The sequence below is a fragment of the Gopherus flavomarginatus genome, chromosome 6 (assembly GCF_025201925.1).
Source record: "Gopherus flavomarginatus isolate rGopFla2 chromosome 6, rGopFla2.mat.asm, whole genome shotgun sequence".
NCBI lineage: Eukaryota > Metazoa > Chordata > Testudines > Testudinidae > Gopherus > Gopherus flavomarginatus.
This window is the reverse complement of record NC_066622.1, coordinates 98,741,444-98,766,712: the sequence shown is the minus strand read 5'-3', so window position 1 is coordinate 98,766,712 and position 25,269 is coordinate 98,741,444. Positions and strand designations below refer to the sequence as shown.

The 25,269-nt window shown below is 46.3% G+C and overlaps 1 protein-coding gene across 1 annotated transcript in view; it reads left to right on the top strand.

Annotated features, from left to right (window-relative positions):
• The first annotated feature begins 14,822 nt into the window (after window positions 1-14,822).
• PALD1 (phosphatase domain containing paladin 1) overlaps window positions 14,823-25,269 on the top strand; it is a 187,507-nt gene continuing 177,060 nt past the window's right edge. Inside the window, exon 1 of the mRNA XM_050959371.1 lies at window positions 14,823-14,968. Coding sequence (XP_050815328.1) covers window positions 14,955-14,968 — 14 coding nt within the window. The 5' untranslated portion in view covers window positions 14,823-14,954. The remainder of the gene's footprint in view (window positions 14,969-25,269) is intronic.

Sequence of the window (25,269 nt, the reverse complement as noted above, 5' to 3'; positions counted from 1 at the left end):
ATAAAGAACCAGCTGGTTTCTCCCTTCTTGTTTCTAGCTACTAAAATGCACTAAGACAAGCTAATAATGAATTAAATACTTTGTTGTTGTTGTTTTTTGCATGTAAAGAATTGATGTACACCTCTACCTCAATATAACACAACCCAATATAACATGAATTCGGATATAACATGGTAAAGCAGCACTCTGGGGGGTGCGGCACGCACTCCGGTGGATCAAAGCAAGTTTGATATAATGCGGTTTCACCTATAACGCGGTAAGATTTTTTGGCTCCCGAGGACAGCGTTATAGCGAGGTAGAGGTGTAGTTGCCAAAGGAATGCTGTGGAGATTATGGAGAGGGAGGAAAGTGTCTACAAGGCACTCTCTTTATTAAATTGTCCATTCTATTAAAACTTTGAGAACTCCTGCCCTACTAAGTGTTGTTAAAATATTAAGTAGAAAGGAGCAATTTAACATCTGTGTCTTAGAAATGCTCCCTAAGGATACTGAATGCCGGGAGGATGGGGGATAGGAAGTCATGCTGGTTTCCAATAGAAGTAATGATGAGTTTTCAATAAGAAGGTTCTAACATGGAGAAAACAATACATTTTATCAATTTGCAAAGATCAGAGTTTTATTTATTGAGAAATCCTGAGACTGATCAGAAAAGGGATCTTACCTGCACGTAGGCATTGTTAGTGGGCTGGAATTCCTCTTCAAGTGATGTGGGACATTCCCCTTCACCGCAGAAAGCATTATATTTTTGGGGGTATACAATCCAGGAGCCCTAGCCTATTCCATCAAAATCCACATGGAAGTCCACTCTTCTGCACAAAGACTTAGAACCAGCTCCCTCTGGGCTCTGTAAAAGCAGCTCTTGGAGTTTCTTGTGGTGCCTGTGCGTCTTGGTACTCCACAGGTGCATTGTGCCCTGCATAAAGTACTTTGAACCCTTAGCCGTCTGCAGCAGAGTTGAGCTTCCCAGTCTCTTCCCTCCTTTGGAGAAACTGGAGAAAAGCACTAGGAGCACCTGATTGTCAGTAGAATTCAATTTACAGTGCTTGCGCTCTTTTTTAGGCAAATGTGTGGCATATCTCCTTGTCTGAGCTGGAGATCTCCTGGATGAATTCTTTGTTGAATTGCTACTGTTGAACCACTTGGAAAGCTGCTCTGTGACTTCTAGGACCATCCAGTTTGAGGGAAAGGTGGGTGAGACAGCAAATGAGCCTAGATGGAGATTATCCAGCAGTCACCATCACTCTGGCAAGTTGTTTCCTGCTGGTAAAAGATATCTAGCAGCACTGGGGCATCATCAGGATCAGAGTGTCCCTACGGCCTGGACAAATGGAGTCTTAATTCAGCTAGCTGCAGCTCCTTCCTTGGGTTAATGGATGAGAAGTTGAATATAATTACCCATTTCTGCCCCACTTGATCAACACCTGTGCAAAGCGACAAGCAAGGCCAGTTTGAGATATGGATTTTCTACTGGAACTTAAATCCACAGGTGATAACATCAGCTACACAACTAAGTACAAGGACCAGAAGAATTTTCTCTCTGAGATCAGTTCTCTTCATGAAAATGATTTTTTTTATTGCAATATATATATATTTTAGACAGAACATAGAAAAACCTTTCACAGAGACATTTGTAAGTTAAACAGAAGAGATACGTTTTTAAGGTGATTGAACCAACTCTCAACAGATGCAGCAATAAGCTTCATAGATATTAAGGGCAGAAGGAACTGTTATGATCACTGCATCTGACTTTCTATGGCTGGCAAGTTTTCTTCCATTTTCTTTCCAAGACGTGTTTCTAGAGCATCCATATCACCGTATATATGTGTAATGCCTCTGAGGGCTTGTCTACATCACAAAGTTGCAGCGCTGGTGAGGGGGTTACAGTGCTGCAACTTAGGAGGTGTACACATCTGCAGGGCATCACCAGCGCTGCAACTCCCTGTTTGCAGCGCTGGCCGTACTCCCGTTTTGTCTCGGGTGTAGAGGATCCAGCGCTGGTGATCCAGCGCTGGTAATCAAGTGTAGACACTTACCAGCGCTTTTCTTGACCTCCGTGGAATAAGCAGGTATCCCAGCATACCTGAGGAAGCCTCTGGTAATCAAGCTGGTCTCCTTCCCCGGTTTGCTCTCGCGTTCCCCGAACCTCCGTGCAAGCAGGTCTCCTTCCCTGCGGTTTGCAGGGGGGTTCGGGGAACGCGAGAGCAAACCGCGGCGAAGCTGGTCTCCTTCCCCGGTTTGCTCTCGCGTTCCCCGAACCCCTGAGCAAGCAGGTCTCCTTCCCTGCGGTTTGCAGGGTGGTTCGGGGAACGCGAGAGCAAACCGCGGCAAAGCTGGTCTCCTTCCACGGTTTGCTCTCGCGTTCCCCGAACCCCCGAGCAAGCAGGTCTCCTTCCCTGCGGTTTGCAGGGTGGTTCGGGGAACGCGAGAGCAAACCGCGGCAAAGCTGGTCTCCTTCCCCGGTTTGCTCTCGCGTTCCCCGAACCTCCGTGCAAGCAGGTCTCCTTCCCTGCGGTTTGCAGGGGGGTTCGGGGAACGCGAGAGCAAACCGCGGCGAAGCTGGTCTCCTTCCCCGGTTTGCTCTCGCGTTCCCCGAACCCCCGAGCAAGCAGGTCTCCTTCCCTGCGGTTTGCTGGGTGGTTCCGGGAACGCGAGAGCAAACCGCGGCGAAGCTGGTCTCCTTCCCCGGTTTGCTCTCGCGTTCCCCGAACCCCCCTTGAAGCCGCCCAACAGCGCTGCAGTATGGCCACATCTAACACCACTTGCAGCGCTGGTTGCTGTAAGTGTGGCCACTCTGCAGCGCTGGCCCTATACAGCTGTACTAATACAGCTGTAACAACCAGCGCTGCAAAATTTTAGATGTAGACATACCCTGAAGTCTTCCTAGAGACCCTTTAACATATATACAGTGGTATAGGTGCTTGAGAAATACATACCTTAGAAAGAAAATTCAGGGCCTAACCTAAATCCTGCTATCCAGTAAATCAGCAACTGGTTAAGACTGAGGAATGGATTATTTCTAATATTTTTAACTTTTTTGTATATTATATTATAGAACCTAGGAGCCCCCAGTGATAGAGCAGGCCCACATTGTGCTACATTTGTATTTCATACTTCATACCATATTACACATTACAGGGAGTCATTTATACTTGCATATACTGCCCCTGTAATTATACAAGCTGTGATTTGTGTGGTTAGTGAGCATTCCACTATAGAGATACATACAATATAAATAATATGGCTACATTTGTTTTGATGAACATACTACAATGTAGTAATCTTATAATTTGCATTTGTTACATAATGTTCTTATGATTCAGTATTGTTACACTCCCTGAATAATTAATTTTTTTAGTGTGGAGAAAAGGGAGAGGGAGAGTAAGTTTTAATAAAATAAAAACCATCTATTATAAAGTTACCACATCAAACTCACCTAAATCAATAAAGCTACAATGTTATTTTGAGATTCCGAGAGACAGCACAATCCATTCTGCTCTCATGATTTAAGACAGGGGTTCTGAAACTGGGGGTTCTGGACCCCTCAGGGCATCATGACGTTATTATCTGGGGCATCGTGAGCTGTCAGCCTCCACCCCAAACTCCGCTTTGCCTCCAGCATTTATAATAATGTTAAATATATTAAAAAGTGTTTTTAATTTATTAGGGCGGGTCGCACTCAGAGGCTTGCTATGTGAAAGGGGTCACCAGTATGAAAGTTTGAGAACCACTGATTTAAGATCTCATCAGAAATGTCAGTGACATTTAGAGCCTTTAGTTTTCCAGTATGCCTTAGTCATGCTACATTTAGTAATCATTTTACCTGCTTCTAATTATTCCTGTTTTTAAGTAATACAAGCATTTCTCCTATTGCATCAAATACTGATGTTAAAATTATCATAATTTTTTGTTTCAAATTCAGCCATTCAGAACTATGTCTGACTTAAACAAGATTGATCAGATTCCTGGGCGGGAGGGGAGAATCAATAAATAAGATCATGTATATTAGGAGAATCTATATCATCCTCCCTTCCCCCCCTTTAATTCAAACTTTTTATGACTTTTGTTCAAACAAAAGTTAGCAATTTTATTTTGTATAGTTTGTGGACCCAATTCTGTCCCTAGAATTTGCTTCAGAGATCTTGCACAGCTGTAGTTGAGAATTGAGTTTGGCCCTGTATGACTACAGTTTAGTGGATATGTATTCTCACATGCTCCAACATATATCTCCTTTATAATATACTGTATGATCAGTTTGTTTCTTCGTCCTCCTACTTTTTAAATTATTAAAAGCATTTATTACACACGGCACTGATGAATTATTTCATTCTCATCTGTAACCATGCCATGTAAATCTAAGATGATGTAACAGGTATGACTCACATAGCACTGCCACTGTTCTATGATATTGAATTTTGTCTGCTGGTAAAGGATAGCAGTAGAGAATGTTCAACTCTCCCTAGTAGAACAGGGCAAAACTACGGGGAAAAATTTCCCAGTAATTTTTGTAAAAGGATCCAGTTTTTTCACATAATTTTGAAGTTTCAAAATTTAAACTTTTGTCAAAATTCAAAAAACATCCAACAGCTCATATGTCCTCTGCTTTTCCTCCCTCCAAATTTCAAAATGCTGTCAAAGGTTTGAAATTGGAAACATGTAAGGTAGCTCCGCTCCCTAGGATTTTCTACAGAAAGTTAGCCAGCTGAAAATCATTGGAGGATTGCCTAGGAAAATCCATTAATGACTTTCAACCTCCAGGGTATCTCTCCAGAGAGGAAAGGACAGAAAAGCAGTGGAATTATTCTGCAAGTCTTGTTCCGGCAGGCTGTAAACTGCCCCATATTTCCATACACACACACAAGTTTTCAGAAGAGGAAATGAATGCTCAATAGCTGAAGGTAATAAATTGATGGCGGTGGGGGGCTGCACATATTGCACAAGGGTACAGTAGTGCTGGAACAATTCGTATAGCAGGGTGCTGAGAACCATTGAAACTAACTGTAAACCCTGTATATGATGACAGGTTTCAGAGTAGCAGCCGTGTTAGTCTGTATCCGCAAAAAGAACAGGAGTACTTGTGGCACCTTAGAGACTAAGGGCTTGTCTACATCAGAAAGTTGCAGCGCTGGTGAGGGAGTTACAGCGCTGCAACTTTGAAGGTGTACACATCTGCAGGGCACCACCAGCGCTGCAACTCCCTGTTTGCAGCGCTGGCCGTACTCCCGTTTTGTCTCGGGTGTAGAGGATCCAGCGCTGGTGATCCAGCGCTGGTAATCCAATGTAGACACTTACCAGCGCTTTTCTTGACCTCCGTGGAAGGAGGAAGCCTCTGGTAATCAAGCGGGTCTCCTTTCCCGGTTTGCTCTCTCGTTCCCGGAGCCCAGAGCAAGCAGGTCTCCTTCCCTGCGGTTTGCTGGGTGGCTCCGGGAACACGAGAGCAAACCGCGGCGAAGCGGGTCTCCTTTCCCGGTTTGCTCTCTCGTTCCCGGAGCCCCGAGCAAGCAGGTCTCCTTCCCTGCGGTTTGCTGGGTGGCTCCGGGAACGCGAGAGCAAACCGCGGCGAAGCGGGTCTCCTTTCCCGGTTTGCTCTCTCGTTCCCGGAGCCCCGAGCAAGCAGGTCTCCTTCCCTGGGGTTTGCTGGGTGGCTCCGGGAACGAGAGAGCAAACCGCGGCGAAGCGGGTCTCCTTTCCCGGTTTGCTCTCTCGTTCCCGGAGCCCCGAGCAAGCAGGTCTCCTTCCCTGCGGTTTGCTGGGTGGCTCCGGGAACGCGAGAGCAAACCGCGGCGAAGCGGGTCTCCTTTCCCGGTTTGCTCTCTCGTTCCCGGAGCCCCGAGCAAGCAGGTCTCCTTCCCTGCGGTTTGCTGGGTGGCTCCGGGACCGAGAGAGCAAACCGCGGCGAAGCGGGTCTCCTTTCCCGGTTTGCTCTCTCGTTCCCGGAGCCCCGAGCAAGCAGGTCTCCTTCCCTGCGGTTTGCTGGGTGGCTCCGGGAACGCGAGAGCAAACCGCGGCGAAGCGGGTCTCCTTTCCCGGTTTGCTCTCTCGTTCCCAGAGCCCCGAGCAAGCAGGTCTCCTTCCCTGCGGTTTGCTGGGTGGCTCCGGGAACGCGAGAGCAAACCGCGGCGAAGCGGGTCTCCTTTCCCGGTTTGCTCTCTCGTTCCCGGAGCCCAGAGCAAGCAGGTCTCCTTCCCTGCGGTTTGCTGGGTGGCTCCGGGAACGAGAGAGCAAACCGCGGCGAAGCGGGTCTCCTTTCCCGGTTTGCTCTCTCGTTCCCGGAGCCCCGAGCAAGTAGGTCTCCTTCCCTGCGGTTTGCTGGGTGGCTCCGGGAACGAGAGAGCAAACCGCGGCGAAGCGGGTCTCCTTTCCCGGTTTGCTCTCTCGTTCCCGGAGCCCCGAGCAAGCAGGTCTCCTTCCCTGCGGTTTGCTGGGTGGCTCCGGGAACGCGAGAGCAAACCGCGGCGAAGCGGGTCTCCTTTCCCGGTTTGCTCTCTCGTTCCCAGAGCCCCGAGCAAGCAGGTCTCCTTCCCTGCGGTTTGCTGGGTGGCTCCGGGAACGCGAGAGCAAACCGCGGCGAAGCGGGTCTCCTTTCCCGGTTTGCTCTCTCGTTCCCAGAGCCCAGAGCAAGCAGGTCTCCTTCCCTGCGGTTTGCTGGGTGGCTCCGGGAACGAGAGAGCAAACCGCGGCGAAGCGGGTCTCCTTTCCCGGTTTGCTCTCTCGTTCCCAGAGCCCAGAGCAAGCAGGTCTCCTTCCCTGCGGTTTGCTGGGTGGCTCCGGGAACGAGAGAGCAAACCGCGGCGAAGCGGGTCTCCTTTCCCGGTTTGCTCTCTCGTTCCCGGAGCCCCGAGCAAGCAGGTCTCCTTCCCTGCGGTTTGCTGGGTGGCTCCGGGAACGCGAGAGCAAACCGCGGCGAAGCGGGTCTCCTTTCCCGGTTTGCTCTCTCGTTCCCGGAGCCCCGAGCAAGCAGGTCTCCTTCCCTGCGGTTTGCTGGGTGGCTCCGGGAACGCGAGAGCAAACCGCGGCGAAGCGGGTCTCCTTTCCCGGTTTGCTCTCGTTCCCGGAACCCCCCTTGAAGCCGCCCAACAGCGCTGCAGTGTGGCCACATCTAACACCACTTGCAGCGCTGGTTGCTGTAAGTGTGGCCACTCTGCAGCGCTGGCCCTATACAGCTGTACTAATACAGCTGTAACAACCAGCGCTGCAAAACTTTAGATGTAGACATGGCCTAACAAAGAAAAGCTTATGCTCAAACAAATGTGTTAGTCTCTAAGGTGCCACAAGTACTCCTGTTCTTTTTCCTGTATATGATGGAAATCACATCAAGCCAGGGGGTGCAGCAGCAGTCCCAGAACCCCTAGTTCCAGCACCTATTCAGGAGTAAGCAAAACAGGTTAAGATTGAGGGCTTGTATCCCGCCGTGTTATCGATGGGAACTGCTTACAAAACTACAAGAGGTTAAAGCAGCAAGCAGTTTTTTAAGGCAGGGGTTCTCAATCTTTTTCCTTCTAAGGCCCTCCCCCAACATGCTATAAAAACTCCATAGCCCACCTGTACCACAACAATGGTTTTTCTGTATAGAACAAGGTGTGTATATATAGAAGGTAGTAAGCAGGGCAATTGCCTGGGGCCCTACACCAAAGGGGGCTCCTCAAAGCTAGCGTTGCTCAGGTTTTGGCTTCAGCCCTGGGTGGCAGGGCTCGGTGCCCCAGGCTGCAGTCCTGTGTGGTGGGGCTTTGGCTTTCTACCTTGGGCTCTAGCAAGTCTAATGCTGGCTGTGGTTGGCCCACAGGGGGCCCCGGACCTCTGGTTGAGAACCATTGTTTAAGGGGACTGATAGATTGTTTCTCTTCCAAACAAAGGCTACAAGAAAAAGGGGAAGATTGGGATGGGACCTATTCATGTTCATGATGGCCATTGAGGATGATGATCTGGAGACAATCTAATCAGCCCCATGGTTGAAAGGAGAGTGGCAGGATGTGGATTGTAAATCCTTTCCGATTTCTGTGGTGACTGATGTCTGGCAGGGGCATGGATCCACATTCTCTGCCTCAGGAGGAAACAACCACAAAGGGCACCACAGCTGAAGGGAGAAGGGCATTACAGTCAGGCTCTTTCACAGGTACTTTCTCCCTTGCAGAGTTTATTCAGCCAGCCCCAGGGATGTAGATTGGGAGGTTTTGAGCTGTCTGGCAGGGAGATTTGAAAAATCTATGAGGTTACCAGACATCACAGAAACAAGCATGGCACTGGAGAAAAAGGAAGAAGAGAGCATTGGAGAGTGAGAGTCTGATCCTGGGTACCTCCATTTACCTTACTTGTCTTTAAATCAAGCCCTAAGTGCACAGCACTCTAGAGACAGCAGAACACAGGACTGATTCATCTATATGCATCTATCCCCCAAATAACTGCTGAGACATACCCTGAATTGAAAAGCAGTGAAAGTCGTCATGATCCATGGAATTTCTCATCAGTAGCTATATGCAGTTGTTGTAGCCCGGTGGGTCCCGGGATATTACAGAGAGAAGGTGAGTGAGGTAATACATTTTACTGGACCAAAACTTCTGTTGGTGAGTGAGACAAGTTTTCCAACTACACAAAGCTCTGATTCATGTCAGGGAAACGTGCTCAGTGTGTTGATATTGCATTTAGCAGGGACACATTTCCCAGACCTGAAGAGCTCTGTGCAGCTGGAAAGCTTCTGTCCAATAAATGATATTATCTCAATCAGCAGTAACTGTCACACAAAAGCCTGCTGCTCACAACAGTAGTATGAACTGGCAAATATATATGCAAACATATTCTAAACGCAGTTAGAAAAGGATGTGAGATCTGTATGTATACATACTAGACATTCAATTTTATATCCAGGCGAATCTTACTTGAAACGAACATGTGTGTGACAGAGATATGACATAGATAATCTCTCCTCCTCTTTTCATTCAGATCCACTAATTGCTCTAATGCAGCCCGGGGGGACGCACTGCAATGTGAGCAGGGAGCAGCACGCTGCGCTGTTCGCGCTGCAGCAAACAGTGGATCCCAGCAGTGACCACGCCCTTGCTAGACACCCACGACAGACCTGGAAATGACAGCCCCCGAGCACAGCAGCGCGCGGTGCCGGACACAAGGCCTCACAGGTCTGCAGCCAACGTGGGCAGGCTGAACGGCGCCGCACGTGGCGCTGCTGGTGCCACTTACGGTGCGGCTGCAGGCTGCGGGCGCTGTCCGGCCGGGCCGGGAGCCCGGCGCCCCGGTACACGCTCACCATGGGGGCTGGCGGAGCAGCGCCTGTTCCTGAGGCGAGCCCCTAGGCGCCTCCCGGGGCTGGGCTGCGGCGGGGGGCACTCGCTGGCCGGGGGCGGCTCTCTCCGGCCAGCCCCGCCAGGCGCAAAAGCCAAGGCGCCCAGAGCAGGCGGCCCCAGTGCCGGGCTGGCATCTTCCTGTCTCGTCCCTCGCTCCCTGTCGCCTCCCCGCGCCGCCGCAGCTCCGAGGGGCTCGGCTCCCTCTCGTCCCCGGGCCCTGCCGGCGTGGGCTCGCACCGCCCGCAGACAGGCACGGCTGGGGCGGAGAGGAGAGCCCAGCTCGCCCTGGGTAATGTCCGAGCCTCTGCGCTGGGTTGCCCAGGCCCCTCCGCAGAGCACAGCCCCCCTGACACCCACAGAGCCCTCGCCCCTTCCCCAGCCGCCCTCCCCCAAGCCGTGCACCTGCCCGCTGCGTCCTGCCTTGGGGGGTCCTGCAAGTTTCTTCTGTTAACGGGACCCCGGCTACCGTTGTGGTGTCCAAAACGGAAGACTCTGACCAGACTGGGCCTGATTCTCCACTGCCTAGCACCTGTGCTCCTCCTCAGCCACCGCTGGGCAAGTGGGGCTACAAGGCTACCAAATGAGAGTAGTAGCATTTTGCACAGGGTGATCTTTTTGCACCGCTGTACATGGCTAGGCAGAGTGCAAGGCAGTAGAGCATCAGACTCAGTATTGGCATTTGTACAGACTCCACTGACGCTGCTAGGCCTGCTGTGTCCCTTTGGTTCTGCCCATGCCACCAAAGCATGGCATTGCACATGGATATTCATCATGGATTAATTGTGACACTGCACAAATGTCTCAGCCATTCTCTCACAAAAGCTGCCACACAGATGCAATCCTAGCGTCTCAGCTGTACAACCTGTTCATAATTATTCCATACTATTGGATTTACCACATGAACATACATGTGCAATGCCATACTTCAGTCACATGGATATAGCCAGAAAGAACATGGCAGGCTGACCAGCCTCACCAGATTCTATAAATTCCCTTCTGCACAGAACAATGCGTTTTGCTGCTGTGGCATCTGGGTTGTCTTGCATAAGTTAAATAAATAGCTTGCATAAGTTAAATAAATAGGGTTGAAGTAAATCAATAGGAGACCTCCCAGGAAAACTCATGTGCAGCAGGAAGTATTAGCAGTTTATTAGGTGGTGGTGTCTCCTAGAGTCAGTACGGAAGCAGTGCCCTGCATGATATCAGAGAGCAGTGTGCTGTTGGAGCTTGCCTATTTTGGATCAGATCTAAAACTCAAGTCATGCAATCTTCTGTGTTGTTTTTGCTAGAGATGATGTGCTAACCGATGGGCAAGTTAAGTTTTAATTTGTACAGTCACATTCTGTCTACCTGTTATTCCCCCTGGAGTTTCAATCTGAAAAGCTCACATCCCTTCCTAAAAGTGTTGTTTTGTACAGCGTTGCTCAGAGAGGTGGCTTCATTTTAGCCTTGGCAGAGGGATCTCTGTATACAATGCTTTGGAATCTTTTAGGATGAAATATGTCATGTACATGTAAGAATTACATATACTTTTAGTTATAGATAAATATAGGGTGGGAGGGGAAATGCCATTCAAGAAATACATCTTGGAGTTTCACCTTTTCTGATGGATTTCTCTGGGCTTATGCTATGAAGTCCATAATTTTCCTGCTAGCAGGCAGCAACTAAGAGAAAGTAGAGGCAAGATCACCACGCAGTCCCATGAAGAAATGTACAGGAAGGGGCCAGAGGGCCAGGGAAACTCTGAAGGAATTTTGTGTTATGAAGCAACCTCTCAAGAGGGAGCGGTTTGGGCAGTTGTGGAGTGGGCAGAGGATGGTGCCTCCTAACACCATGAATCCTAAGGTTCCATAGGGAAATGGAAAGATTCCCCGCTCCCCCTGCCCCATGCCCAATCCAGAGAGAGAAGAGACAGCTGTGTGTGTGCATGCTGTACCCAGACTCCTTCCACTAGCAGCATAACTCCTTCAGCAGCCATTCTGCTATTGATGGGGTACTCCTTGGTCCCCAACCTTTTTGTGGCCAGTAGCACATTCATGTTTTCAGAAGAGTGTGGCAGGCACCAACAATTTTTCAAGACTTATTATGTATTTGTACATTAAATAATATGAAAAACATCATATTTAATATTCTTCCCACTCTGGGTTGAAATAACACATACGTTGTCTCTTACATGAACCACTCATTTTGGAGCAAAATGTTAAAAAAATAATAAATTTCAAAGCACAGGAAAACAGTAGTATCAGTGCGGGAAGAATACTCACATACAGGCCTGGCTCCAGGCACCAGTGGAGCAAGCAGGTGCCTGTGTCAGCACATGCTACGAGGCAGCATTCGGTCCATTCTGCAGAGGCAGAGCGTTTTTTTGTTGGTTTTTTTTTTGGACGCAGTTCTGGGCAGTGCAGGGAGAAGACTGAGAGAAGCTGCACAGCCTGCAACCCCAGAGTACTCTGTCCCCAGCAGACGAGGGGCCTGGCATCTTTCCCCTGCTGGGCACTAGGCAGGCCCCGCGCCTGCTGGGGACAGAGAGCACCGGTGCCCGCAGCCCTGGAGTTCTCTGTTCCTGGCAACCGCAGGGCCGCGTCTTCTTTCCTCTGCTGAGCACTAGGTGGGCGCACATAAATGCCCCGGTGGGCACCATGGCATCCGCGGGCACCGCATTGGGGACCACCCGGTACTCCCACTGCAGCACAGCAGCAGCTTCTGAGGAAACACAGAGTAAATGCTGCTATAAGCAATTTTCTTTTTAGTCATAATTCTCTCTTTACTCCATGAGAGAGGAAAACACTCACACTCTCTGGTTATTAAGCTATTATTTCAATATTTGGGTGTTTCTGTTGCACTTGCTATTAATGTATATACTCCTCTCTGCTGTACAATACTTAAATGTCAGTAAAATAAATGATGATGTAAAGTACATAGTCAATAGCATGCTTTAGAAACGAACAGCTGCTTACAGATTTTGGTCCAAGTCTCCAGGCAGCTCTAGACGGGTGGACCCTTGCACCAGTGACTTCATTTAAGACTCTGTATGGAGGCAGAGATCCATTTGAATGGATCTTTTGCACTCCTGGGGCCTCCAACACTGTATGAGGGAAAAGGTATTAAAGGCATCTAGCAGAAATGAATATGTAGAAAATCAAGGCTCAGGACTCATATTTTGTCATTTGCATTTGCAATAAGAAAACTAAACAGAACAAGCCTGTTTCCTTAATACAAACTCACACTTTGGATAGTGCAGAATGGAAGAATATTGCAATATTTTCAAAATCTGTGAAAGATCTCTCAGGCAGAGTACATATGGAGAACAAAAAAGTACTGGTATTCATTAAAATTAAACTATGTGTATATCTAAGAAAGGACAAAATAATAATCTTCCTCTTCCATAAAGAATTTTAATAAAAATACTCTAGGTGTTTTTGTGCCACGAACAGTATTATATGGATTTTCACTGACTACATTCCTAGATACGTTTAATATCAATGAACAGTATGAAAATATGTAGAGAAATAGCTGATAAACCTATAGATTTGGCTCCATGGGTTTCATTTTAGAGTTTTTTGTTCCCTGACACACAGTCCTTCATAGGGGCCTCTGTTTTCAGTTTTAATTTTATTTAAATTTTCCTGGGAATGTATTGGTGTTTATTACTACAACAACAAAAGCAGGTGAAAATAGGTGGAAAATATTAATAATTTATCCGGGTTTATTTTGGTGCATGGAAGGATGTGGGGGGGAAAGTCAGTAGATTAATACTTTGATGAATGGAATTCAATGCAGTTTGCTGTAAAACTAAAATGGAAATCAAAACAGAGTGCTACCTCTGAGTTTAAGAAAACAATATAGCTCTAATCCCCAAATACAATTTTTCATTTGAATAAACAGTTTACTGTTATAGATGTAAAACCATTAGCCTTTAAATATTTACATTTAATAATTGGGCCACACCATTTGCAGTGCATACACTAAATGTAATCCTTTTCTTCTGATTTTTTTTAATAATTCAAATACTTTCTTGTGTTCTGAAATGTATTCTGATACTGATTTTAATTTTCCTCCCATTTTAGTGTGTCAGATCTTCAAACCATTACCTGCTAACAGCTTGAAATGTGTACTTAGTGTTGAAGATCTATCCCTATCAGTGCAGGACTGTTAGCATACCTTCAGTACTTTGTGCAGTATAGTGCTAAGGGCCTCAAGTGATGAGACTTTCTGCCATTTCTTTTTGGGGGACTATTCCACCATCTTATTCATATTGCACTTAAGAACTTGAGCCTAAATTTATCTTTGCTTATTATCACCCCATTCCTCCTTGTTGTTTACAGCTCGAAAATGTACATAATAGCTTTCCCACCAAGGAAGGCAAAACCACAGAGAATGCAGTTCACATGGTATGTGCCAAACATAGAGCAACTTTGCCTTTATCTCATCCCTGCACCTTTGCTTGATGACATGTAGATTGTAAACTCTTTTGAGAAGATGGGTGTTTTCTTTATGTATGTCTGTAAAGCAGCAAGCACATCTTTGGAATTACATATGTAAATAATAAGTATAATCAAATAATAGCACTTTTCAAAAGTAAACTATATGCCAGATTCTTGCTTGGCCCTTCCATGAGTGTACAATGGAGGCTGGGGGATGTGGGAGAGGGAGAGTACCAGCAGCTTTCCTCTCTCACAGGCTTCTGTAAGGACCAGGCAGAATTGTATCATCTGCACTCAGGAGAAATCAAGGGCTGTTCTCTTTTCCTTCCCCACCGGCACAGTGGCCCAAAGGAGGGGTGGGGGGCAATAGATATGATTCCAAAGGACCCCAGGGAAATTCATTAATATTCTGTGGCCTTTATTTAACTTAACGGGCCACTTTCAGGCTAAACACTCTATATTAGAAAAATAAATCTTCACACTTATTACTAACACCTGAGCAAAAGGTGGTTTAGACTCCCTAAACCAAAATAATAAACTAACAAATGTTCACTGCTTAATTGCTTTTGCACTTGTCTCATCTTAGACGACACAAACGGGATGCTGTGCACTTTCTGGTTCCCAAACAGCACCCGGCGGAACCACATTTGAGTGGAAAATATCGCAGGGGGTTGTTTGTCGGAATAATAAAAATATCATCACTAATAAAATAAATGATTATCAGGGAGAATACTAAACGGAATCATGCCATCACACATGGAAACATTTCCGTAGATAAGAACTTTGTGGTGCTTTTTGGTACTGGTGTTTCTCTTTCTTTTAAAAACACTTTAATGTTGGTTCAGATAGAAGCGGATCGGGTCGGTTCACTTATTTCCGTTGTAAGGAAGGAAAGGAGGGGGTGTGTGTAAAGGTGGGTGTAGAAGGAGGAGGTGGGCAGCGCTCTCCGGCCGGGTGCTGGAGTACAGCTGTTGCAGCTGTGGCTGGGAGGCGGCGCATGCTCGGGAGGCGGCTGGCGCCGGGGGTTGTCTCCCTGCGGTGTGGCACCCGCCTTGCAGAGCTCGGTTCCCCTCGGAAGGCAGGCGGTGGGGTCCCTCCGAGGCAGTGAGAGCACCGCCGGGCGGCCGGCTCCCAGCACGCTGGGAAGAGGCCAGAAAGAAAGTTAATGAGTCGGAGACAAAGGCTGCTGCAGCGTGCCCGGCTGGTGCGCTCTGCCCCCGGCCCGGTGAGTGCGGGGGATGGTGCCGCCCCGGTGAGTACCCAACGCGTCTCCGGGACGCCCCTTCCTGCTGCCGCTTCTTAGCGCACCGAGTGCCGGAGAGGAGCAGCAGCTGCCCTGGGTTAGATGCACAAGCTTCCTAGAGCCCCGGAGAGGAGCGTCGTTGCTCTAGCTGCTGCACCGGGACCAGGTTGGGGGTTTCTCTCGCCGCCCCTGGGAGGAGGCAGGGCTGAGCAGCATGGGGTATTTGCGAGAGACTGGGTGGGCAGGGGGAGCTCTCGTAGGCAGCACATTCCACGCTGCAAACTTTCCTCCAGCAAAAACCCAGGTTTGAGGAAGGTTCCTGTGTGTGTGCTCCTCCTATCGGGCAGTCTCTGGTATGCTCTCTTCCCCCTCCTGCAACACCACATCCTTCTGGTCAGACAGTGTGTTGATTGTCCTCTTTCTTGCGCCCTCAAAACGGTAATTCGATAGGGCCCTAGCTGGGTGATCATCTTCTTCCCCAAATTATTAAGTGTCAGTCTTGTTCCTTTCACATGTAATATCCTTTTCACTAAATATATTAGGAAAAATATTCCAAGCCTCTCTTGGGAATGGCTGATAAAATCAAACCACCCATACTTACTTTGAAACTTTTGCAGCAGAGGGAAATGAATCTGATTAGTGGGGTTGGCATTTGTGTTATATTTGGAGATACAAGCAGGGGCACAACATTTTGCATTTAAGATCCTTTCTGAAAGAGTTACCTCTGCACCAGTCCCCAATGTGTATTCTTCCTTCCCATCACTCTACTGGACCAGAAGGATAGTTCAATTTTTGTGCTCCTTCAGTTGTTGGCCACTCAGTTATCAATGCCATCATGGACATCAGTGATGTGTGGCAGAGTGTTTATGACAGGGGTGGGCAAACTACAGCCTAGGAGTTGGATCCTGCCTGTGAGCTATTTTAAGCCAGCCTATAAGCTCCGGCTGGGCAGGGCCGGAGCTTCCATTTAGGCGACCTAGGGCGCCAGGATTTGTGAGGACGGCAGGCTGCTCCGGTGGACCTGCCGCAGGTGTGCCTGCAGAGGGTCCGCTGGTCCTGCGGCTCTGGTGGAGCATCCGCAGGCTCGCCTGCGGCAGGTCCACCGGAGCCGCGGGACCAGCGGACCCTCCGCAGGGACGCCTGCAGCAGGTCCACCAGAGCCACTGGACCGGCAAGCGGCAGAGTGCCCCCCCCCCACGGTGTGCACGCCGTGCTTGGAGCGGCGAAATGGCTAGAGCCGGCCCTGTGCCTAGGGCGCCAAAAACCCTGGCGCTGCTCCTGCTGCTGGGAAGCAGGGGCTGAGGCTTGCCCTGTTCTGGTGCTCCAGCCAAGGCACTGGATCGGGGGCCACACCATGTGGCTCCTGGAAGCTGCGACATGGCCCCGCTCCAGCTCCCACATGCTCCAATGGGAGCTGCAGGGGTGATGCCTGTGGATGGGACAGTGTGTAGAGCTGCCTGGCCGCGCCTCTGCATAAGAGATGGAGAAGGGACATGACACTGCTTCCGGGAGCTGCTTGAGGTAAGTGCCGCTTGGAGCCTGTACCCAGAGCTTCTCCCCACGCCCTAACCCTCTGCCCCACCCCTGATTCCCCTCCTGCTCTCCAAACTCCTTGATCTCAGCCTGGAAAGCCCTCCTGCACCCCAAACCTCTCATCTCCAGCCCCACCCCAGAGCCCACACCCCCAACCAGAGTTCTTACTCCCTTCTGCACCCCAACCCCAATTTTGTGAGCATTCATGGCCTACCATACAATTTCTATTCCCAGATGTGGCCCTCAGGCCAAAAAGTATGCCCACCCCTGGTTTATGATGTGCACTATTGTCCACTAGGAACTGGACCGATGCCAGGTTTTTAAGGTGATCTTACTGTTCCCGCTGGTCACTGGTGGCCACACTTAAGTGGCATATACAGTAGGCAACTAGCTGGATATAGTCAGTAACTAAGAGCACCCAGAAACCTCTGACAGTGCATGAGGTTTCATCTTATTCTTGGTTCAAGCAGGATGTACAGTAACCATATTGCACTCTGAGGAGGGAGCAGGATCAGACAGTCTCATCCCTGCAAATAAAACTGGCACAGCCTCTTGTCATCTTGATACTACTACAACTTCCTCCTTTTTTGACTCCCAAGTCACTCCCTTCACACACACACATTCAGCTGCTAAGATTTTCTTCCTTGTCCATTACTCTGACCACTTCTCTTTTCTTTGAATTCCTCTGTTGGCATCCCATTTTCCACTGTCGCATTAAAGCATTGTGTCCTGAATCTACAAACCCCTTTAGTCTCTAGGGTTAGATCCACAGATATATTGGGCTCTTACACATGGATTTCAATGGAAGTTATCCCTCCTGTTTTCTTCAGTAGAAGCACTTGTGCCACCATCCAGAAAGGCAGAGCACCACACTTAATCTTTGATTCTGGATTCTGCATGTGTTTAAACAGAGTTGTATTTAATGGTTAACATTATACATAATTCTTACACAGTTTTAGAACAAACCCTACAATCTGATTATATTGATTTAAGAGGACACAGTCTAAAAAATTGCTCATTTTGTTAATGACGTTCCCCCTCCATCTTGAACACATTTCCACTGGTGTACTTACTGAATTATTGTACAATACATTTTCGGAGGAGAAATACCTATGTAAATATCTGAAGTGTGCTTTATGGGGAATGGCCTTACTTTAACTTTCCAACAGGGGTCACTACAGGGCAAACAACATTCATAGAGGTTATAGTGTAAAAACAACTATTGCAGACAAAGGCCTGAATAGAATATTTTTAAACAAGATTGCAAGTTAAAGCATTATGTTTTAAATTTATGAACTACAAGTTTTAAGTGGTGTAACAAAAAAGTTTAGAGAAACACTGTCAAGTGTATTCTATAATTTGTAACTGAAGCAAGCCTGGAAGTATCATGCACTGTGCTTCAATAACAACTTCAATATTATTAATGAAGTGGTTGTTTTCTGAGTTGTTTTGATGTTGAGAAATCTCTGTCGTTGGAGGTTTTTAAGAACAGGTTAGATAAACATCTGTCAGAAATCATAATTATCACTTAGTCCTGTCTTGAGTGCAGGGGACTAGACTAGATGACCTATTGAGGTCCCTTCCAGTCGTACACTTCTATGAGTCTATGATATCTTTAGGAATGCTAGCTGGCATAGTAGTGTAGCCTTTTGGTGGCTTAGCACTTCTGGCTGTCAGGCACAGTTCTCAGAAGATTTAAATTTGTAATCTGAGAGTCCATGCACAGATGGATGTAATCTTAATCTGACTCCTAGTGGACACTTGTGCACATTGCAGAATCATCACTCCCTTTGTCATGACTATTAATCTATTTAGGGGAAAGCCAAATCTGAAATGGCAACAGGAGGAGGCTTTGCAGGTCAAGACTGATGTATGTTAGCAGAACTGTGTGGGTTCCTTGGAGAGGAAAGGCAATGGTCCTACTGATAAGTATTGAGGTGCCCTGGAAGTGCTCCCTGAGTGTGTGGAAACTGTCTTGATGTCTACACTAGCCCTGACTCTAGTCAATGCTTATTGGCCTCTTACTTTGTATAGTAGTACAGGTCTGTCTCATCTTACACAGGGGTTCTGTTCTGCGGTTAGCACGTAAAGTGAAAACTGTGTATAGTCAAAATTACATTGAGTTGAATGGCGGGCAGAATCGCCCACACTACAGAAACAGTATTTAAATTGTTATTTTTCTCTTTTTTTTCTTTTTTGCCAACCGCATAAAGCTGAAATCGCGCATGTTAAATGCGTGTAAGATGCGACAGACCTGTAAACTCAACAATCTCTCTAAGATGAACTGAGAGCAGTCAAGCTGTCTCGCCTCACAGCTGCCTATGACTTCCTTGTAATCCACAATCTGGAAGCCTTAGATTTCTCTGTAGAGATAGTGCTGTGCCTGGGCTGTTTTCATTATACATTTTGGCTAATAGAATTGATGGGATCAGCTGCCATAATTTCATACAGAGATACATGTCCCTTATGCAGTGGGCTAAATAGAGAATGGCAACTTCAGCCTTGAACATCTGGCTTCTCTCCTTTTCCTGAAAGAAACTCCACCATGAATAAGCAAAGCCCCAATTACAAAACCATCTTTACTGCTCCTGATGGAAAAAAATCAATGTTCAAATTAAAGCAGGAGTCAAATGAATTTACATCAGCCATCTGAATCTGGAACTGCTCGTTGTTATTGAACAGTTAATATTTTGGAAAGTTCCTGAATGAATGTGATGCAATTACACATTCTTCTTGCTGTGAAAATGGCAGCTTTATGCTAAGACTACAGTACCACTTATGTCAGCAAAATTTATGTTGCTCATGGGTGTGAATATTCCACTGCTCTGAGTGACGTAAATTATGCCAGCATAAGTGCTAGTTTGCACAGCCCTCTGTTGACGTGAGAGCTTCTCCTGTTGGCATAGAGCATCTTCACCACACGTGCTGTAGTAGTGCAGCTGTGCCGCTGCAGCACTCTAAGTGTAGACATGCCCTGTGTCAAATGATGAATAGCAGTTTAAGGAAACAGGTGCATGTTCTGAGAAGGAGAAACCTTTTGGAATGAGACCAAATGTATTATTTTGAAAGAGACAGTCCTTTGCATTCTTGATAGAGCCCCGACGACCCTGCTTACACTGCACCCTTGAGTTTTCATATTGCATCCCCTGTCACTCTGTTGTAGACTCTTTGTGGAGTGTATTAATTCAGTTGTTCAAACAGACAGAGGAAACGTTGACTGGCTCCCTCAGCTGCTAGAAGCTTGGAATGTTGTTAGGTCCAGCTAGGGTGACCAGATGTCCCAATTTTATAGGGACAGTCCTGATTTTTGGGTATTTTTCTTAATAGGCTCCTATTACCCCCCTACCCCATCCTGATTTTTCACATTTGCTGTCTGGTCACACTAGTTCGAGTTCCTGCTGGCCTTGGGAATGGAAGATTGGGAATTGAACCCAAATCTGCTGCTTGGCCATGCAGTGCACTGGGGTTGTCTACAGGTAACTTACAGTCAGTGATGCCTCTGAAATACTCAAATCCACACACTTGTAGCATCGTAGAGCCACTCATTGTGCATCTCATGCTGGCTGCAGGGAATTATGATCCTTGATTTATTGACTACTTCTCAGTTTCCTTGGAGTTGCTTGCTACTGCATGAGTCTGCTAAAAAGATGTACACAATCCAGGACAAGCTGATCTTGTGGTCTTCAGCAATAAGCTATGTTGTCTGCATTCTATTCTTTTAAATTTGGTCTCCTTGTTCACTTTCTCCTCTCATGTTGAGGGCTGATATTGAGGATAAAGAGTTTCTGGGGCTACTGCAGTATTCATTATAAACCATGGAAATAACATGGATGGGTGATAGCCAGTCATTATATAGCTGCCTCACCTGGATGAATTTCACTTCTGAAGTTTGTTGTTTTGGCAATGCCTTTGGCAGAATTCTACGCATTATCTATGTGTTATCTTTTATAGCATTCAAGTCCTTTAAAGGAACATTATCAATATGAAAATCACATTTCCATCTGAAAATATTGTTCCTACAAGTTCTTGTTGTGAGTAGCCCCATAGATAATGAGGACAGAGCAGAACTGGAGAAAAAGTGTACATTTCTCTCTTCTCTGTGCATTTGGTGGCACACTGTTCCATTGAGGACTATGCAGTGCTCTGTGCACTGGCGTAGCGCTAATGTGCATGCTCCACTCCTCTGCAATTAGGTTTTCAGCAGTAAGAGCATCAGCAAAGCTGACCTTTTGGTGCAACTGTTAATCAAATAATAATAATAAAAAAAGTAGTAACACGCATTCCAGTAAAAAAAAGACAAGGTTATATTATGTAGAAAATAGTGTGGTGTGCACATCAGCATGATCAAATGGGTTGAGTCCAGGCATGTTTAATATTTAAGACTCCCCATTCTTAATAGTTTTGGATTCTATTGCACCTTTTATAATTTGCAGCTGCTTTAGTTATAGATAGGACTTCCTGCTCAGTCCTTGTCAATAATGGATTTTTATGGATTGGTTTTAAAATCATTGCCTAGAGGATTGAAGAATAATAAAACCTCTGGGGTTCAGAGGATGGGGGAAATATCAAATTCAAAATAGATGTTGCTAAATGGCAGATAAAACACACATTTGGTTTGCTGACTAAACCTTTTTATAGAACTTTAACTTCACATATCCCTTCTCTTCCACTTTAAAGTATTTGAATATGAAGATTTATTTTCATATATAAAGTTTATGCTCAGCTCTTCTCTTTTCTCAGCACTTGAGCTTCATAAATAGTATCATGGCACAAAATCTATGAGAGGAAAGCTCTGTTGCTAAGAAACAGTCTGGCAACAGACTCAATTTAAAAAAAACAGAGAGAAAAAAGGGAAAACACAAACACTCTCCCTCCTCCGCTAAAAGGAACTGGTTGAAAAAATTCTGAAATGTTAGCAAAAATTTTGGGAATGAACAAACAGGAAAAATGTTGGTGATATTCTTGCAATTTCCCTTCTTTCTCTACTCCCTGCCCATTTTTCAGCCAGCTATCGGATTTGTCATTTTTTTTTCTAAATTTGAAGGCAAAAGGGAAATATTGCAATTTCCCCTGTTTCTTTCTCAACCAATTCTACTGCTAAAGTTTCTCCAGGGATTGATATTTTCTATAGTGTAATAAACCAATGATCTATTTTGGTTAGCTCAGACATTTGCAAACTGGGTGTAAATTAGAAGGAGGAGAGCCAGTGACAACTCAACACTTTCTCGTGATTCTTAAAAAAGAAATGATGACAAATGATTTTGAAGCTGAAAGGCTAAAATGTCCAGTGTTTCTTCTTGGATTGTAAACTCTTGTGGGAGGCGGAGGACGACTTCTTGTTCTCTTTACAGCATCTAGCACAATAGGGTCCTTGGTCTATGATAGGGACTTCTAGATGCTACCACAACATAAGTAACAAATGAGAGAGAAGCACATTACGTTTATTTTGGTTTTGCTCATTTTTTTACATTTATATTTTTTATGTTATCTTAACGTTATGTGATCCTTGTTAAGACAGTGGAAATATAAATACAGGTGTGCGAGAGAGAGACATTATCACAAAGAGCTTTACAAACTGTAGAAATTTCCTTTCCCTTCTCCCTGAAAAGCAGTTAGATCTGGGATACAATGCAGCAGCTATTTAATGTGTATATTATTTATATACTATGTCTTTCTTCCTTTGAAACTTCTTCAAAAATTCTATTGCATTCCTAGCAATCTGCTCTTGTTGTTATGCTGCTGTAGTTCCCACCAGCAGATTAAAATGTAATATTTTTTTCTCACTTCTGTTACATTCTTACACCTTCCTGTTGGTAGTTTTCCCTGTTGCGCTTGCATGTAATGTACACCTTTGTTTACATCACAACTGAATTTGGCCTATATGTCTAATTCTTGTCCATCACTTACTTTTAAAAGGAGGATTGTAAATGTTTTGACTTATCAGTGAGTGTGTATTCCCTGTGGAGAACTTAATGAAAGCTCTTTTTTTTTAAATTATATCTTTCCTCTTTTTTCTTCTTGTTTGTTTCTCCATGGAAGCTCGGTTTAGAAGCAGCACTTGGTTTTGCAGGGGAGAGTCTTGCTTTCTAGTCCATTCTCTAACTGGGGCACTATACATCTGAGGGGTTCAATTTTTTTTTCTGAGGACCCAGGTGAAGAAAATTGTTGATGCCTGTGACCCAACAGAGCTGGGGATGAGGGATTTGGGGTGTGGAAGGGGTTCAGGGCTGGGGCAGAGGGTTGGGGTGCAGGGTGGGGCCAGGAATGAGGGGTTCAGTGTGTGGGAGTGGGCTCTGGGGTGGGGGAGTGGGGTGCAGGAGGGGGTCAGGGCTCTGGGCTGGGTGTGCAGGCTTTTGGGTGGGGTCAGGTATGAGGGGTTTGGGGTGCAGGAAGGGGTTCTGGGTTTGTCGGGGGCTCAGGGCTGAGGCAGGGGATTGGGGCATGGACTTATCTCCAGTGGTTCCCAGTCAGCTGCAGAGGCAGGCTTCCAAGCAGTTCTGTGCGGCTCTCACCTGCAGGCACCCCCTGCCCCCAGCTCCCATTGGCTGAGAACTGGCCAGTGGGAGTGTGGAGTGGGTGCTTGGGGCGGGGGCAGCATGCTGAGCCCTGTGGCCTCGCCTGCCTAGAAGCTGGACCCACTGCTGCCTGCTTCTGGGGTGCAGCACAGTGTTGGAACAGGTAGGCACTAGCCTGCCTTAGCTGGGCATCACTGCCGACGGGACTTTTAATGTACTAGGGTGCTTGGGTGCTGAGCAAGACAACCTAGTGCCTGACATGCCAACCTGAACTTTGAAAAACACTGCTATAGATGATTTGCCTCCAGTCATACAGAGGGTCAAAGGCCTGGCAGAGAATCCAGATTTGAACCCTGTTAGCTCCATCCCTTTGCTTCTAAACAAGGCCACATGGTCTAACTGGCTTAACTGGAGTTGTTGTTATTGGCTTTGCTATGACAATGAAACTGTTGCTGTGGTCAATGTGCTCTTATGGCCCAGCAAGGAGTTTTCATCCCTGCTTAAAGTAAACCAATTCCTAGAGCAGCCGGCAAGGTAGGGAGTCTGGTTATTATCTAGTGGCCTTGGCACATGCATCATATTAACAAACTTTCAAGCCCTGTCTTCCAGCCTTACCATTTTCGGATTGCATCTGGGCTCCGTTTACATTCCTTTCCCTCACTCCTACTGACATCTAATGTGTTAATACTATTTTTCTTTTCCGTTAGCCTGTGGTAGTCTATAAATATTTATTTGGCTTCTGCTGGGCAGCTGTAGTGTGAACTGACAGTGTCTTCAAAGGAGGCATAATATCCACAAAGGATATTCAGTATATTCTTAATTTGGAGGCTCTGAAATTACCCATAAAATTTCCTAAATTAAAAATCTCTGACATGGTTGGGGCAGGGAGGGGGGAGAGAGAGAGAGAGAACTTTAAATTAGCACCATATGCTGATAGAATGGACCTCAGCATTTAACCATGTCTAGATCAATCTAGAAGATCTTGGGATTGGTTTTAGCTCTCTGTGCCCCAGTTTAAGAATGCTGCCCAGGAAATGTCAGTGTGCAGCAGCTACTCTGGATGATTTAGGAGCAGCAGTGATTGGCTTCAGAGGGAGCTGTGTCTTGTTCTTGTCTTTGTGACTGAGGATTTAAATCTGTGTGGTCAAGTAAAACTAAGCAGGATAATAGATGGGAATCCTTGTGTGTCTGATCTAGGATGACCAGACAGCAAGTGTGAAAAATTGGGATGGGGTGGGGGGTAATGGGCACCTATATAAGATAAAGCCCCCCAAAATTGGGACTGTCCGGATAAAATCGGGACATCTGGTCACCCTAGTCTGATATGAGCTGAAATGACCCTCTTCCATCCCTTTAATTCTGGTTGAATTTTCTCTTTTCATCAATCTGTACTCCAGCAAAAATTGGCTGCCTCGCTTGAGGTTTCTGATGAGGGACTGAGATGGAAACAGGTTTCAGAGTGGTAGCGTTGTTAGTCTGTATCAGCAAAAGGAATGAGGAGTATTTGTGGCACCTTAGAGCCTAACAAATTTATTTGGGCATAAGGTTTTGTGGGCTAAAACCCACTTCATCGGATGCATACAGTGGAGAATACAGTAGGAAGATATATATACACAGAGAACATGGAAAAATGGGTGTTGCCATACCAACTCTAACGAGACTAATCAATTAATGTGGGCTATTATCAGCAGGAGAAAAAAGACCTCTGTAGTGATAATCAGGATGGCCCATCCTGGATGCAAAGGCATTGTCTCCTCTGGCAGTTCTGATCATACTCTAATTGTTTCCAAAGCTTTAAGAATGTTCATAGTACTTTCCATTTCCAGTAGTTGCCTCTTCTCTGGAGAACTCAAAGTGCTCTACAACAGCCTCACAACAGACCAGAGTGGATTGATTTAAATCAAAAATGATGTAAATCACTAATTTTAATTAGAATTTAAATTAGCTAGCAGGAAACCTCGATTTAAATTATTGACTTGAGTTGTGCTTGTACTTTTTAGTTATGAATCTAAAAGAGAGCTTAATTCTCATTAGTTGGTAACAGTTAAAACATGTTGATTTGCAACCAAAAAAGCCTTCACACTAAATTTGGTGCTTCTTTACACTAACCAAAAGGGTAAGTTATTTATACATATTTATTTAAGCAATTAAAAATTAAAAAAATAACCAATTTAAATACAAAACTAATTTTGATGTAAAAAAACCCCCAGTTTTTAGCCATTCGTCACCAGTCCCATGCAGTGGATAAATAGCAGTATACCT